General features: G+C 41.8%; 1 protein-coding gene across 5 annotated transcripts; it reads right to left on the bottom strand.

The window, feature by feature from the left end:
- Positions 1–1,583: 1,583 nt before the first annotated feature.
- Positions 1,584–16,700, bottom strand: CCDC62 (coiled-coil domain containing 62). 5 transcript variants are annotated; one of them, XM_082773765.1, is made up of 14 exons: positions 16,690–16,700; positions 16,411–16,571; positions 15,947–16,139; positions 15,169–15,335; positions 14,360–14,461; positions 13,862–14,030; positions 13,675–13,776; positions 12,730–12,818; positions 11,621–11,724; positions 10,289–11,023; positions 6,362–6,542; positions 6,064–6,195; positions 4,333–4,425; positions 1,584–2,230 (listed from the first exon to the last, which is right to left on the bottom strand). In XM_082773765.1, the coding sequence occupies exons 2-13, from the start codon at positions 16,444–16,446 to the stop codon at positions 4,339–4,341; spliced, it is 2,097 nt and encodes a 698-aa protein (XP_082629891.1). In that variant the 5' UTR covers positions 16,447–16,571; positions 16,690–16,700; the 3' UTR covers positions 1,584–2,230; positions 4,333–4,338. The 5 variants fall into 5 exon arrangements, with proteins under 5 accessions (XP_082629891.1, XP_082629890.1, XP_082629892.1 ...); XM_082773764.1 differs by lacking the exon at positions 16,690–16,700 and having other exon boundaries at positions 16,411–16,622; XM_082773766.1 differs by lacking the exon at positions 16,690–16,700 and having other exon boundaries at positions 11,621–11,721; positions 16,411–16,622.
- Between the last annotated feature and the right edge of the window lie 576 nt (positions 16,701–17,276).

Here is a 17,276-nt window from a genome sequence, read left to right as displayed (position 1 = left end):
AAGAGGCCAACCCCCAGCTCCCCACAACCTCCTTTCAGGTAGTTGCAGAGAGCAATGAGGTCTCCCCTGAGCTTCCTCTCTCCAGACCAAACACCCTCAGTTCCCTCAGCCGCTCCTCACAGGGCTTGTGCTCCAGGCCCTTCACCAGCTCTGCAGCCCTTCTTTACCCTTCCCTAAACCCCACCACACGTTTCAGGGACTCAGTTTCATTGCTGCCCACATCCTTCCATTCATAACGACCAAGCAGCACAGGGCTCGTCCACCCCTGTGGAAAGCTGCAGTTGAACAGGAGCTTTGTTTCCTTTAATAATAATTCAGTATGAGAGTACAATAGCAAAGGCGCTCCCTGGAGTATTTGTAATGCTTCCAGAAATAAGGCGGCCAAGTTTGATACAGCTTGAGTTTCAATGCAAGCTCCAGAGTGCAGAGTGCAGTAGATAATACAGCTGGTTTGTAAGTCACTTAATGCCTGATTAAGTGTGCCCCAATATTCTGCTTCTTCCCCTTCCGGAACAAGCCCCATGCACGCTGGAAAAGCAACTGCAAACCAGGGCATGCGGGTGCTGTGGGAGGGTTGTGCTTTCCACAGGCAGGAACTCAACAGGAAAATACAGCAACAGAAATCTAGGGCAGCCCCAACAAGAAATCCTCTGGCTCTTCTGATCCTTGTTATATCACTTGAGCTCACTTTTCCACTCCGATCTTAATGCCAGCAGCAAAGCATTTTAAATTCACAAGAGGGTTCAGTACGGTTGCTTGCTAACACAACACATTTTAGCCAAAAAGCTCAGCTCATGCTAGGAAGTTGCAGGAATTTCTCATGGGTTTGATTTAACTTGACCAGTCGGGTGGTAGCAGCTGGACAGCTTCAGGGTGAGCATCGTGCTATTGCTGTCAGTGACTTTTTCTGGGGAATTATTGTCATACCCATAGCATTACATTTTGAGGCCAGAGCCTAGAAATTTTCTCTGCAGGTAGAGGAATCAAATGTGCTTTAAAGGTTTGTGGAAAATAGCCTTTGTCTCCTGAAAAAAGAAGCAAGAGACTCCCTCCAATTGTAACGCTTGTAGGCAGAGGAGGGAAAGGTTGCAGGACGGCAGCTGTGACCGGAATTGTTCAACTAATTTTGAGGCCATTAGTACAGGACAGAAAGTAGGCTGTCATTTAGGTAATTAAAGAGAAAGCAGAGAATTATGTGAAAGTTAACAAGGGGAAACCATGGTGCAAGTGTTTTATTTCACTGCAATTAATTCGTAGCAGTGGCTGGGGCCAGAGACGCCCCTTGCTCAGCTACCCCCACACAGTGAAAGCGCTGGCACTGTGTACAAGGACGTGGACTTGGCAGAGGTGCCCCAGGCTGCTTGCAAGCCACATGCGGCTGAGTGGCCACCCAGAGCCTGCCCTGCACTCGTGTTTTGGGCAGTTGGTGTCGCGTGTCCCAGAGAATCATCAAATTAAGTACAGAATGTGTTGGACAGTGTGTGAAATATGCCAGAAGGATGTATGAAAATAATCTCTTTTATTATCTTATTTGACCTTTTCATTAAAAAAAAAAGTTCAAACTGAAAATGAAATGTCTTGCTCAGTAGTCAAAGATAAAAAGAGTTTAAATACTAAAAAGCCAGTCACATTATGGTTAGCCATTGCCATACAGTGCTAAAACAGTCCACACAAACACCTGATCTTGCTGTAAGCTTTTGTTAGAATAAATAGCTGCTCACTGGGGAAGAGTTGTTTTGCCCACCTTGTGGGTGACAGCTGTCCAATTTCAACAATGTAGGAGGCATTTCCTGGTTACAACACTAATTGGGAACTTCCTATAAACATTATTCATCTCTCTACATGGCAAGTTCAGAACAAAAACAATAAACTAACAAAAATGAATGCTTGGTGTGTCATGCTCTAAAATTATTTCTGAACCACCATAAAAAAGGTAAGAAAAATAGTTGCTGTGTGGTAACAATTACACATTGAAGATTCTTAGAAAAACAAGCCAGTATTTAACCTGACCTCATTGCTATAAAAAATAGTTTTGTTTACCTTGGCATCATTCTATGTTTTATTTCAAGTTGAAATGTATTCCAGCGTAGTCACATCTTTTGCCACTTGTGAGTCTTTCAAACACTCATAGAACTATCGAAAAAAAAGTTAGGTAACTTTCCATTGTAGCTGATGGGCTGCTGATCTTCAGTTCTCAAAAATAATTCTATAATGGAAATGTCTTCATCCACTGCAGAAAATTAAAGATTTGTATTAAAAGACAGAAGGCTTTTATTTCCTCTGAAATATATTAAGCAATCACATATACGTCAATTTACTATATGCATTTTCATACTGAAGACAGACCAAAAAATACAATAAAAATATAAAGAGGAGACAGATTTGTAAATGAAGTGCTTCACAGAAGGACAACACTCTCAGGGATACCACTTGCGTGTTATGAAATAAAATGTTTTCATTTTGTTTTGCAAAAAGGAGTGATCTTTGTGCCCTTGGCCTGCCACTGAGTCACAGTTAACAAGAAGTGGCACACAGTACGCTGTCCAAAACCAAACAGATCCTTTTTTCCCAATGCTTTCCTCCTTTGTGTGGCTCTTCAGCTCTCCCCAGCTCAGTTTCTCTCTGAAGAGAAAATGACTGACTGGTGAAAACAGCTAAATCACTGTCAGCAGGAAATTAACCTAATGTTTAGCACTGCATCTGCCATCAAGTGACTTGAAAGCAATCAACAAAAAATAAATTCCATCACTTTTCAATACAAAATTACATGAACATGTTAGTTACTTCTGAACCTGCAAAAGCTGCTTTGTTTTTAACTCATCACAGTTGATTCAATGCCTTTTATTAAGAGAAAAAATTAAGATTTATTCAGCAACCAGTGACTTGCAGAGTCACTAAACCTGGTCATGGATTTACAGTGAATTGTGGGTACGTTTGTTCCATCAGTTCTTTCTCACTTTAAGCAAATGAGATTATTTCTGTAGGCTAAGCATGTGCTTACCACTTTGCTGCATCAGCACGGTGCTCAGCAATTTTGGGGATTTGCTCCTGAAACTTTTTAACATCAGTGGTTTCAGGATGCAAGTCACAGCACTGGTTTCGATCTACAAACCCTCCTGCTTCTTTTAGCTTGGGGCTTATCCTTATAGGAAAAGAAGAGATCTCTGCACAGGAATATTACAGCACAGCGAGGCCGGGCATTCCAGCTACTCAGCATCCATTTCCTCTGAGAGCCCCATTAGCGTGCAGTAAGCAGACCCAACTCACTTTGAGAGAAGACTCAGTGTCTCTGCACTTAATGCAGAGCATACCTGCCGAAACAGCAGAACGTCGGGGTGCTGTAAACCAACACCACTTCCCAGGGGCATGAAAGGTTCAGCTCCACAGAAGAGACACAGAAGAGACACAGAGTGCAGTTTGAATATACCGAGAAAAGAACTGAGCCCTCCACTGGCCCAAAATTGCGTAAGAGCACCCCCAGTGTCCCCATGAAGAACCAGTACTAGAAAGCCACTGCCACACAGCTTCACACTCCAGCTTACAGAGTAATAATTTCCCTTTGCAGACATGCTCTGGGGTTGTGTCAGCACTGGAAGATTTCCTTTTCCCCCCCCCCCCCCCCCCCCATTGTTGCTAGCTGTTACTCAGTTTCATGTGGTTTTCTGTGTTTTAACCATATCTGGTTACCCTTTTGTCCTCAGAACCAGACGACACGGTGCCTATTGCAAGCATCCAACTCACATTGGTAGAACAAATAATCAGACAGTGAGAAATTTCCTGATTTAGAAAAGGAAGAACAATCTGGTATGGGCAAGGCTGCTTTTTTTATATTCTGAAACAGCTCTACTCAATACATTCTACTTTTGGAGCTCCGAGCCCTGGAACAATATGCTAAAACAGCCCTTGGCCATGGCATTGAAAAACACTTCCCAATCTCTTACTCAACAATGTTCATATCCTTGATCCTGTTATCTGTAACACCCAGAAGGACTCCAACTACAATAAGCTGTGTGCAGGTACAAGAAAAGCTGCAGGCTCAGGAATGGACCTGCAAGATCTGACAGCCCAGACTTTTTCTGAGCAGGAAGTGTTAGAAACATGCTTGAGAAAAGTTTAATTATTTGACTAAAGGAATTACTGGCTGCCTTAGTATCTGTTTGCTGCTACAGTACTCACAAGAGTTTTATCGGAAATGCATTCAGAGCAGTGCACTTAGAATCTTGTGCCAGGCTCATCTCAGAAGCCCAGAGACTTGTATTAATATTGCAGATGCATTTATAATGAGAACAAACAAAAATAAATCAAGTGGGGAAAAAAAAAAAGCATACTCACAAAATATCATAGAGAAAAGAACGGAAGCTTAGCACCTCTTTCTTCTGCACCAGACAACTGCGTTCTGTGAAGAGTCTCTGCAAGTTCTGATGTCTATATTGTAATGCAAAAACACCACATGGAAATCAAGGAACTTGGACAATAAGAATTACAGATGTCCCACATTCAAACTGGCGGGCAGCAGTGGTACACTTTTTATTTCCCTCCTCCCCCCTCCCCTAAAGAGGGCACAGAATTCATCAGGCACAAATTCTCACTGATTAAATTTTAAGGGTTATTTTTTTATATGCATCGTGTTTTAAAGAGCAGTTTAAAACAGCCTCAGGTAGACCTGGTTTTAAGCACAGATTAGTTAGCCTGCATAGATTAACCAGAACATGCTTGACAAGTTTTTGCCCAGAACTGCTCCGAAAGTAGATCAAAGTTCCACAGATGTGGTGCAGAAGCTACCCTTGCCAGAAAATATGAGCGTGCTTTATTTTCTACCCGCCGAAGCAACAGCCATTCCAAAGGAGAAGCCAATTCCCAAGCTGAAAAACGCAGTGTCAGGTTGTAAAGCAGCGTCGTGCTCTCGCCTAAAGGATGGCCGGTTCAGCCGAGCTGTGGCATGCCAATCAGAGCAGGAGCCAGACATCTGATGGGGCTGGGCAAGAGCCACAAGTAACTACTGTTCTGCAGAGGGCTTTTCAGGAATCCATCCCACAAGATAGTCTTTGCAAAGGACTACACTGCTGCCGTCTTTCAGGCTGAATGAAATCCTGCAGATGAACTTCTGAACAAAATATCCTTTCAGTTTATGCAAATGCTGGCACACAACCTTTATCCTCTGTCAGCCAGTCCCAGCACAACTAAGGTTTTTTGGTTCTCAATGTTATCAGAATTACTTTTGTTGGTCCGGTACTTACAGTAATATTGTTCTAGTCAAGTTCATCTAAGGCCTCAAGGAGTGCAACATTTTTAGGGAGAGGTAATACTTTCAGAGGAAAAGCACAGGTGAAGTTTCAGCATGCAGCCTTCTCATTAGGAGCCCAAATTCTCCCTTTGTGATCCCTATCAACACTAGTGACAAGTGATACAATCTCCTTTGTTACAAATCTTGTCAAAGCAGAAATTCTTAAGGCTATTTATGAAAACAAACAAGTGCCTCCTTCTCCAATGACTCCTGTAGCTCACATACTCAGGACAGAAACCTCCTATCAGAGTTCACGTTCATAAAATGCATTGCTGTGACAGCTGTTAGACGGGTTCTTTGCCCCTTCAGTATGCTCTCTGACCCTGCAATGAAAGAACTAAAACTATTAACCCACAAAAATTCAAAGGTTATTTACGCTGAGAGTCAGGCTTATATTCCTACACAAAACTATTCTCTATATCACCATTTCCTGTACTGTCCTCCTTTCCACAAATATAGCCAGCATAATAAACCAGTTCTGAGTGCAAGTCATACTTGTGCTCGCTTTTTTCTAGACCTCCTACAGCTTGCTCCAAAATGCCTTCTTCCTTCCATCTGCTTAGACACATGCAAAAGTCAAATCCTGTCATGACCTTAAGGAGCCATAAAGAATCCTATAAAAAAAAATCCAAGCATTTTATGCGAAGGAATGCAGGGGTTTGCTCTGCAGCAAAGCATGAGGAGGATATTGCTTATAATGTTGTCGCACAGGTCAAGCACAGTGTTCACAGTGACTCTTCTCAGCCACCTAAATCTAGTCACAGAAGAGCAACAAATACCGTATTAATGCTGCTGCTGTTTGGACCGCAGTGAGGGCTCATGTGGAGGAGAGTGCTAAGCTCCAGATCAGCAACCATCTGTTGAGACTCAGCCAATGCACGCTGCAGCTTACTTGTGGGGTAGCAGGCATCCTGGAGGAGACAGAAAGCAAGCCGCAGTTATGAAATCATCTTTCTAGAATAGATGAGAGAGTTATAACAGCAAGAATCATCTCTCCCATTAAAAAATGTCTCAGTTCAAAATCAGTCATAATTCCCCATAAAATTAATAAAACACATTCTGCAATAAAGTACTGACTTTGTTGACGGTAGGATTGCAGCATCTATTTTTTGGCTCAATCACTGAAAGGTTACCGATGTCCAGAGGGGAGTTTGCATCGGAGAACTTCTCACATCTTTGAGGTCTGTCTCCTTTCTGGGTGGAAGTCAAACAACGGGAAGAATCCAAGTGAAAAGAATTCAGATCCACATTTTCTTCACTGTTAAAAAAAAAAAAAAAAGAAAAGAAAAAGAAAAATAAGATATTGCCAGAAACAGCAACACAATTCTTTTTAAACTTGTAAAGAGAAATAAATAAATATTTATGGGCCCCGACCCAAGAAAACCAAACATGTGAGATCACTCTGTTTCTCAGAGCTGTTCCATGTTTGACATCTTCACTAGATGAGCTTCAGTCTCTGAGGACAAGGGTTTGACATTCAACCAATTTCAAGAAGATATTGCCGTGTGCTAGGATATGTATTTAATATCCCAAAGAGCATATAAAAGGCAGTATCTACGTCCTCCCACTACTCCGGTGGTACTCCTTCTTTCATAAACTATTCCTCTTTTCTTCTTCTTTTTTTGAAATCACCACTTAGGCAAATTAATATTTGTAGGTGAACTTTTTCAAGAGAATCTCAGACATTTAACGCCACTATCTTACTTTGGAGATCACAGGAGAGCTTTCCAAAAGAGGCTTTCTTATATTTATTTACAAATACAGAAGGAAACAGTACATTTAAAGTTCAGTTTGGGTAAACTGCAATTAAACCCAACATTCAGTTGCCTATGATTTCAGAGTGGAGTTGACGCACACAAGCTATTGGCATGCATCTTCCCCTAGGTTTTAAAGCAAAACAAAATATTAATTTATCACTGGGTGTATCTGAGTATATTTAGGACTATCTGAAAAGCAATTTAAATGTCAATTAAAGCAATAAATCAGGCCCAGAACATTATTATTGTCAAAACACTGACTTACAAATACCACCAGCTTGCCCTGATAGGGTCTGTAACCCTTAACATGCATGTATAAGGATTGAAACTTTCTCACAACTTTCCTCTACGAAAAGTTAACTTTATTGAAGCCTACCCTTCAAAAAAAACAGTTCTCAATTTCAGTGGCTTAAATCAGAATTTTATCAGAACGTCCCACATCCCTCTGCCAGCTCCAGCAACAACTGATCACAAATCAAGCCTAAAACTAACAAAGGCTGCAGCACATTAGGAATTGTTTTGGCTCATCTGCTCCAGCAGTACGGGAACCCAGCAGCAGCCCAAATATACGTAAGAAATCTTTCCCTGAAATCACCTGGCCCCCAGACTGAATGCAGTCTGCAGCTTGTTCAAAGACGTGCCCTGGGTTCTGCTAGCAGGTTTGAGCTCTGCAGCGCATTTCATCTTCAGCTGCTATTTCCACTTCATAAAGCTTTCAAAAAGTAAATAAAATGGCAACCATCTCCCCAAATAAAACATCTCCATATTCCTCACTCTTCTGAACAAAACATGACTGCTAGCACTGCCTGCATCAGTTAGTTAAACACACATCCATTAAATAAAAGACTTTTCAAATTCCCAATGTTTGGTTAAGTATTCTTTAGATACTTGTTTCGGTGGCGCAATCCATTCCATACCTGGCAAGGCTGCCTCAGAAAGGTTTATTTTTCAGTGCCACTCAATCTAAGAAAAAGCCCTTGTGAGAGGTGCCAGCTGAGAACCGTATGCTGTGTCTCGTTCCACTTCTCTCGTAAAACACAGGGGTACAATAGGCTCTTAAAAAAGAGGAGCTCGTGTTTGTGAGCTTCTAACAAGAGCAGGCTCTGGAGAGCTGTGACAAAACAAGCTGCAGCAGCCTCGCAGCAGGACACAGAGGTAAGGCAATGAGCACAGACAAGTCTGAAGAACTGCACAGGCTGGGAGGGAGCGGAGAGAAATGGGTTGGATTTTGAGGCAGGGAGCTGGCTCAAGGCACGGGTGGCTTATTCCTGCGGGGGCACACCGAACAAGTAACTGCTGTCTTTAAAAACAGAACTGAGATAAACATCCCAAGCCAGTAAATGTTGGTCCAACATAAATGGAGTCACTTAAGCCAGAGCACACAGACAGGATTCCTGCCTTACAGCACTTCACGATCGCTCCTGCAGCTGGCTATGGTATTTGGCAGAGTTAATAGGCTGCTTGTTGGCTTGTCCAGAATTCAAGAACTCATGTCAAAAATATTTGCTGGGCTGACAGGGAGGTGCCAGCACCCTTCCCTACACACAGAATACATCATCAGCACTATGAGGCCAGCAACGGGAAACTGGAGGATCCAGATTCAAGTCCTAGGAGGAATGTTGTGTTAAGGCATTAATGGCAGTAGCCAAACAAGATGCCCATGCTGAGGACTGCAATACCACAGTCTCCCTCCCATTTACAGGGTGAGAATGTATTTGGTGGGAAATCAGAATCAGCAATGGCTGGAGAACAGGCATTGGAGTCAATCCATCTCCAGTCTCTCCTAGCATAGCTCCTAGGATCGAAACTTGATAGCTCAGCGAACTCCAAATGGCTGGAGCAGCCCCCCTGTACTGACTGATATCCATTCTGCCTGCACTGCCTGGGTTGAGTTTTTCCTTCTCCCCTAAAATCCCCTTAAGGATGAGTCAAAAAATGAAAGCAGTTTGAGTGACTCAGCCTCAAAAGAGATTTGTAGGGGTGACAATGTGTCATTTGTGCTGCTGGACAGAGTAAATACAGAGAGGTGAGGGTAGACGTAAGGGGAAGTCTTGTTTTATGACTTGTGGACAGTGGAAACTGAAGACAGTCAATAACACAAGAAGCTCAGCTAAGCTGCATGAAAATGTGCCAGGACAGCACTATTTTTTCCAGCAGCTGCTCATTCACCTTGTTTCTGAAGAAGTCTGTCTCATTGTAGTAATGATTTCTATGGTATTTTTGTTTTAAAAGCAATATAGAATAAAAGCATTGGTACAATCAGATACTTCCCTTCCATAACATTAAATTGTTTGGGTATTGGGCCAAACTTGCTGGTTAAAACTTTTCAGGTTTAAACAGCTGTTCATTTACTGTACATGTCAAACTATCAGCTGGAAAGCTACCTCTTCTTCACCCATCTAAAAAGCAGCTCTGAAGTTGCTTTGTAAAACTTCAGAAATCTTCAGAAAACTTCAGAGGTGTTAACTGGAAAGCCAGTCACTTTTTCGAAAGGACGAAGAGGAACCAGCACAAAAAATCCATAGAAACAGTCACAGCTCTGAATGCCCTTGCTTGTGCAGGCATAAAAACAACTTCTATAACTGCAAAGCAGCATTTATATTTTAGACACCTTCCAGTGCCACTGAGACACTTCAGTATTTTTCTGACACTTCTCAGAATTAGAAACCTCATTCTGCTTGTCCCCAGCCACACATCCCGCTTTCCTCCCCCAGTATAAACACAGGGAGAAAGCCCCACGAACAAAGATGCTGTCCTTTAAATCTTGCCCTGAGTGAGGAAAAGCAGCCTGCACGGAAGAGCCATGTCCTACATTCTTGCCCAGCCGCTGTGTGATTTCTCAACAGAAATAACACAGTCAGTAAAACATCACACAAAATCTGGGTTTGTTTCTTGCCTTACAGTAATGTCACTGTACAAGTCCACGTCTGGACTGAGTCAGAACCCACCAGATTTACAAGTAACATCTGGGATTTCCAAAAATCAAAAGATTTTTGAAAATCTGCATTTTTCTCTTCAACTGGTTTATTTGGTGAGTTATGCAGCATAAAAATAGAATAATGATACCTTACAGCTATTTTAACTTGTTTTAAATTTGCCACTTTTCAAGTTGGTGGTCTAATTTTAAAACAGCAGTTACTTTAAAGATCCCCTGAAATAATACAAATTATTGAGAGCTTGTCCACTCGAGTTTCTACATAACTTTAGTTTGTCCCTGTCTACTTCTTAAATGTAACAAGTACATAACCTTTTTGAACTGGCATATGTCATCTCTTCTGCAGTCTTAGGACAGTTGCAATCTTTTCTCTGCAATTTACTTCCATTCCCTTTTACGGGTTTGAAAATCTTCAGCCATTCTGGATCTGATATGGGTTTCCACCTTGCATCTTTTTTAATAATGCAGTTACTACTAAAGGACTCAGATTCAGATGTGTGAATTGCAACAGAGGTCTCTTTGCTTTTTTGACCAAACAAAATTCCAGTTCTCTCTTCCCAGATTTTATTTTCATTATCAGCTTTGTCAGATGTGGCGTTCTGGATAAAAGTATTTTGCGAATTTACACAAGAAGTGATGTTAAGCCAATATTCAGGTGAAGATGACTCAAAAGTTTGCTGGTCTCTGCTTTCCACTTCATTCTCAGAGATTTCCCTGTTTCTCAACAGCCTCGTGTTGTTTGCCTCATAAAATAGCTTGCTGTCTAGCTCATCAGAGCTTGATGCAACATCCTGCTTTTCTTCTTCTTCCACTGCCAAGCCTTTCACAACTTTTTGACACCGATTTAAGCGTGCTGATGTAGTTTTCTCCAAGCCTGATGCATCCAGTAACAGTCTATTATCAACTTCACACATCTCAGAGGTGTTTTCTACCCTGCTTTTCGGAACTTGTGCAGTTCCATGATCCTCGCACACCCTGTGGGTACCGTCAGTCCTAACCGACTCTGTTTGGCTGTTACTTTCAGGAGCAGGGAACACTGTACCTATGCTACAGTGGTGTGAAAAAGAAATCATCAGAAACAGTGTATTTAAAGAGCATATGTAACTAGTCTGGATAAAGCTATACATTAACTAGAGGCTGTAGCCATGGTTCTACAGTGGCTTATATACTAAGAAGCAGCTGCATGCTGCCCAAACACAACAGAAGCCTGCCCCTATTTGACCATGTTACTTTGTAAAAAGAGAGTCTGAGAGTTCCCTCACGTTTTACCCAACTGATAATTTTGTTTGAACTTTCAGGGAGTGCACCAATTTCCTAATCTGAAAGCAAATTGAATTTTGTTTTTCAAACGTGGAATAGCGGGCCAGATTAACAGCCGTACCGCCAGAATATTCCTGTTTTTTAAAAAAGATCAAGAACTGTCTGACCTCCATACAATGCTTAAATTCTGTGACAGATACTCATGGTGTCCTGACCATGTAAAACAGCTACCGGACAACTGCACTGGATATCCGGTCAAGTCCAGCAAAGCCATCTTGATACAAAACACATCTATTTCAGAATGCCAACTGTGGCTCAACAGTGAAGTCTACTGGAGAGTAAATTAGCATATATATATATAAAAAAAAAAACAAACTTCTGTACCTCCTTTCATATGCCACCTTTTCATGCTTTTGTCTTAATTCCTGAGAGTTCTCCAAGTTGACATGAAGAAACTGCAAGTCACGCTGCTGTTTTACATAGATCTGCTTAAAGATAGCAAGGCACATTAATGAAGTTCTGGAATGCGAGAACGCTGCTGTCAGGCACTAACACACTGCTGGTGTTCCAAATAGATCCTCAAAATATTTTTATAAGCTTTTTTAATATATGTGCAGGGGTTTTTTGTTGTTATTTTGTGTGTTTGTTTTTAAACAAACCATTTTTATATATCTGTAGTCAATTTATTGTCAAAGCCATCCAAGTCTAAGGGACTCTCTCTCCATGTATTTACAAAAACATTTTTCTGAAATAAACAGTATTTTTATTACAGAACTGGAGTGGTCTTCTGTAACTAAACCACAATGAACCAAAAATAAAATATCATTACTGCTATTCAGTACTCTGCACAAGTTGTTATTATGTTGTTCAAAGCAAAATTACAGGACAAGGAACGATGACTGCAGTTTTGGTTTTCACTGCACGGAATGTTTTGTATAGCTAACTTGAAAGATAACACACTGATCAATTATTTGCAATAAAAGAATATTGAACGTGCCTTGGAAACATCAAATAAGTGCAGGTGAACACACTGGGTTTAAGTCTCCCTTGAAGCGAGCTCTTTTGGTACACCCTGCCCTTTATGCTGCAGGAGTTCACCTTGGGCACACGTGAGCCAGCACACCCAACTCCCACTGCCTTTCAGATGACTTCGGAGCATAGCACCTTCTGGTTATACACACACTGATGAACTGTTACCTCACCAGGGTGCTGCGGGGATGTTTACTCATTGCAGAACTAAGTAGATACAACTACACAATAGAGGCCAAAAGCCTGTGTAAATACAAGGATTTGTATCAAGGATTTTTAATTTAAACAACAAAAAAAAATCAACATTTGATAGTGTCTCAAAAAGGCAGCAACAGCAAATTTGATTTTTTTTTCTTTCTTATTTAAGAACAGACAGTTTTAACTTTCACACTGTTCTGTGCAAATCTGATGTTACTGAAAAACGTCTTTATAATCTCAGAACAGAAGGACAGTTGGGGTCATACCTGTCGCAAACTTGATAGCTCCGTGTCAGTCCGTACTTGTTTAGACTTGGCAAACTGAAGAAGTTGATCCTTTCTCTTTGCTTTCTCAACTGTTTCAAAACATGTTATATAGTTTTCAAGTTACTTACTTTAAGTGAATAGACACAAATCAAGTACATTTGTTTATGCATGTCTGTAGCAGTAGAAACAAGTACCTAAACAAAATAAAAGCACTTTCTTAAGATCAACAGGATCTCTTTTCCCTCTGAACAAAAACACAGTAAGTTGTCTCACAGATTTATTAGGTATTTTCTTTGGGCTTTTCACCTAAACCAGCATCTAGTTTTACTAGTAGCAATATTCAACTTCATTGATTGATACATTTTACTTTTCCATGTTTACATTCTTTCATGGAAAAGAAGCTTACCAATTAATTCTAAAACATGCCTTGTACAGGTAAGTGCTGGGAAATACTGAGTACCAAAGTACCAAACTGAATTTGTGAACATATTGCTGCTTCAACAGCAACACCTGCTTGCTGCCCACAGGAGGGAGTGAACGGGCTAGTAATTTCACGTGGCCTAAGCTCTAGACTTTGCATGTTGCATCTTTTCAGTATATCACTAACTTCCATGCAACCTAACTCAGAAGGAAGAACACCACCCCCATTTATTGTATTAATACCATGAGAGACATGAAAGTCTCAAAAATTCTCAAGAGAGAATCCTCTGAACCATTTACTCCTCCACACATCATCACATTGGTGAACTCTGTGCTTTTACAAGGTTTTATAAACTGTCCCTGCAGAAGTCCTAGGTACTGCTTTCACAGAATAACACACAAGGGCATCTACCTTTATTAAATGTCAAGGAAGCTGCCTCCCTCAGATTCCAGTGAACTGCTGTCATCTAGAAGGTTCTGATCTGTTGAAAGCCGAGGCTTGAAAAGCCAACTGCCCGCACTTACCATTAAGTGCAAGCTCATTCTTCAAGAAGACATTTTCTTGTTTGAGGTGAATGATTTCTTCCTGCTGCTTATTATTTTCTTTCATCTTTTCACAGAGGTCATCTTTAAAACAAAACATAGTATTTCCCAGCATGAAAAGGAATCACGCTGGTCCATACTAAATGAGGTGCCTGGTATAAACATTTACCTTTCAGCTTATCTGTTTCAAATATTAGTTCTCTCAGTCTCAGTCTGAGGTCCTGCTTTTCTTTGTTGAGACTGAATTCTTCTGCCTTTGCTGCACGCAGTGCACTCTCCAGCTTTAATTTAGATGTAAACTCAGCAATGTAATCAGTTGTTTCAAGTACAGCCTCTCCCTGAAATATGAAATAGAACATATTCCTGATTATTGTTTTACCTTCACATATGGATCTCAACAAAACAACAGTACACCTTACTGCAGTAGGTGTAGCTACTTCACAAATTTCCTTCTGGGTTTTTGAAGGGAAAAAAAATCAAAAGCCAGGAAACATGCCTTTTTATGAAAATAAATGAGTTTATTGTTTGTTGACTACTTTTTCCTTCTCAGTCAACCCAAAGAATTAAACAGATGTGAAAACAACACAGACTAAAACACTATGTCAGTCACCAATAAATGCACTGCATTTTGATCACAGTTAGTGCCTGATGAGATGACAGATGTTACCTTCAGCTCAAGCTTTTTAAGAAGCTCCTGTTCTCTAGCTTGCAGCTGGCCTTTCTTAGCAGACAGTTCCAAAACGGAGCAGCGGAGAATTTGATTTTCCTCCTAGTGAACAGAAATAACGATGTCAATTTTTACTTCACTAATTCAAAGTTACAGTTTTGCCAGCAAATGTATGGACAACTGTATTTAAAAATCACGAATGGCAACAGAGGATTTGGACAAAAGAAGGCTGAAATAGAAATTGTTCCCCAGTTCTTTTACATCTAAACTTGCTAGTAATCAAGGGCCTTAATAGCCTGCATGCCTTAAAATTATTAGATAGATGGAAACACAGAATACTGCTTTACCGTATTGGACACAGGGAAAGATTATTACAATAAACACATCATTGCTAAGTCATTAAAAAAAATAAATCATATCCTTAAACCAGTTACAGAATATTAACAGTTCTTAATAGTAACCAGTAGTGTAAGTAAGACTTTCTGGAACTTCCCAGTGAAGTACCAGTACAGTTTTGGGGGTTAAACATGAAGTCACGGTGCCAGAGATTTTTGGAAGCAAGTTGGTTCTGAACAATGTTCTCCAAAACTAAGTAAGCAAACATCAAGTTCCAAATCCTAGCTTAGAAAAGCTTTTTTTTTTTTTTTTTCTTCCCCCCGCATGACAACTTGATCTAAGATTACTGTACTAAAAGACACACAACTCAGGAGCCTGATAATCTGAAATATTCATTCACTAGTGAAATTCACAAGTGTCACTGGCATTCCACACATTTGGACTGCAAAATCAGACCATTATTCAACTCCTACCTCCAGACCCTGACAGTGAAGAGTCATATCTGTTAGTTTTTGAGACAGCTCTTTAAACTTCTGTTGTCTAATTTCACATATTGTCTTACTGTCACTCTGCTGAGATTCTAAGAGCTTTAACTTTTTGGTTAGGGATTTTATAATGTCATTTCTTTTGTTCAGTTCATCTGAAAAAAAAAAAAAAAGAGAAGATATTTGTGAGAAATCAGGCTAGATATTTCTGAGATTTTAATTACTGGACAGTGATTTTATGCTAATGTATGGACAGGAATTTAATCCTGGGTCCATTAATTAAATGAGTGTTCAATTAAAATCACGTAATTCAGAAATGAATGTTCACTTTGTGCACTCCAAATGAGGATTCCTGTTACCCAGGTCAGACAGAACACAAACTCCTTGGTGACATCTGTGGTATAGCTGTCAAACAAGGCTGTTTGGAGCCACCAGGTGATTTATACAGGTGCCTCGTGGATGATATCAAAGCTCTGCAGCAGAACCTCAGGGCACAGGGCTCTGCAGACCACCGGCATGCTTGCAAGTTGTTCTCTCTCCATAGTTACTTCATGAGTCCACAGAAGCAATTTACAAATTCAAATGAACGTCCTACATGATCAGTCCATTTTAGTACCACTGTAGAAGTTTTGATCTCAGAAAGAAGACAACGTAAGGCTGAAGTGTAGGAAATGGTTCCTTACATGATTCAACGCTGTCAGTCAGGGCTCAAAGCATCCAAACTTACTGAAAGACCGGGATTCTATTCTTTACAGACAATGCTTACTGTTTAATAAGGTGCATCGTTCTGCCAGAGTCAGTATTTTTTGCCGATCATCTTCCCAGGCGAGGCGCTCCCTCTGATGCACGGCAACCATGGCATTCAGCTCCTCATCTCGATCCTTCAGTTCTGCGATTAAAACCTGGAGCTCTCGCCTCTGCTTCTCAATGGTGCTGCTCTCAAAGCTCGGGCTGAATTTCTAGGAAACACAAGAAGGAGAACACGCTTCAGCACGAAGAACAAGCGTCCCAGTTTCCTGATAACAAACTCCGGGTCGGTTTCAATTGAAATCTTTGTGTGTTAGGCACAGAGACCGCCCCTAAACGCTGCCTGCGGCTGTGGTGCCACCTGTGGGCTTTGCCCGAAGCCGTCAGCAGCACGCTGAGCGCTTCACGTTTCCAGCAGCCCCCTGCCCAGGGCCCCGGTTCTCGTTTTATGTATTTATTTATTTGTTTGTTTGTTTTTTTTACCTGAGGCGAAGCGGAGCGCGGCCGGGCCGGGTTCATAGGGGCCGGGGCTGCTGCCAGGCGTTAGCCCGGAGCGGGCAGCAGCCGGCATGGAGCCTTGGGGGGGGGGCTCCCGCTGGCTGAGGCGCCGCACGGCCACCCAGCCGCCTTCTCATCCGGCAGCCCTGCGAGAAAAGGGGGAAAAACACCCAAAAATAATCACAAAAAAAACGCAAAACTCCTTGGGGAGTCCCCCCCCAGAGCCCTGAGGCGGCGACCCCCTCCCCTCAGCCCCCCACCCACCGGCGCCCTGGCCCTGACGCCACGGCTGCGCCCCGCCCCCGGTGGCCGTTAGGCAAAAGCCCCGCCCCGGAGGGGAAGGGCCGCGGGTTCGAGTCCCGCGCCCGCCAGGCGCTGTCAGCGAAGGGCAAGTGCCCCCCTCGGGTTTGTCGTGGAACAGCTGCAGAGAGGCGGCTGTCTCGCTAATTAAATCTAATTACATCTACAGGTTTATCACCAAAAATCGCAAAGAAAAGGACTTGGCAGAGGATAATGTACACAGTGGGTTTGAAGTCGTTTAAGTTTATAGTGGCAATTCCAAGACAGCGCCAGCAGGGAGCATTTAATGTCTTTAAATGGGGCGGTGAAATACAAAGCACCAAAGCTGTGCTCAGAGCTCTTCGCTAGGAGCCTGGAAGGCTGCACAGCTTTCACTTCACTGTACCTGCCACATGAACACAGTGTGCAGAAGCAAACAAGCAGTCAGACTTTATGCAGGTAAGTCAGAGGTACGCGTTTCTGTACACCAGATACATGCTTTAAATACTTAGCTCAGCAGAAAGGGCAGCAGATGAAAAATAAACGTTTAATTACTTAAATTATTATTTTCC

The sequence above is a fragment of the Aythya marila genome, assembly GCF_965140915.1.
Source record: "Aythya marila genome assembly, chromosome: 17".
Taxonomy (NCBI): Eukaryota; Metazoa; Chordata; class Aves; order Anseriformes; family Anatidae; genus Aythya; species Aythya marila.
Note: the sequence above shows the minus strand (reverse complement) of the source record. Positions and strands in the feature narration are given on the sequence as shown.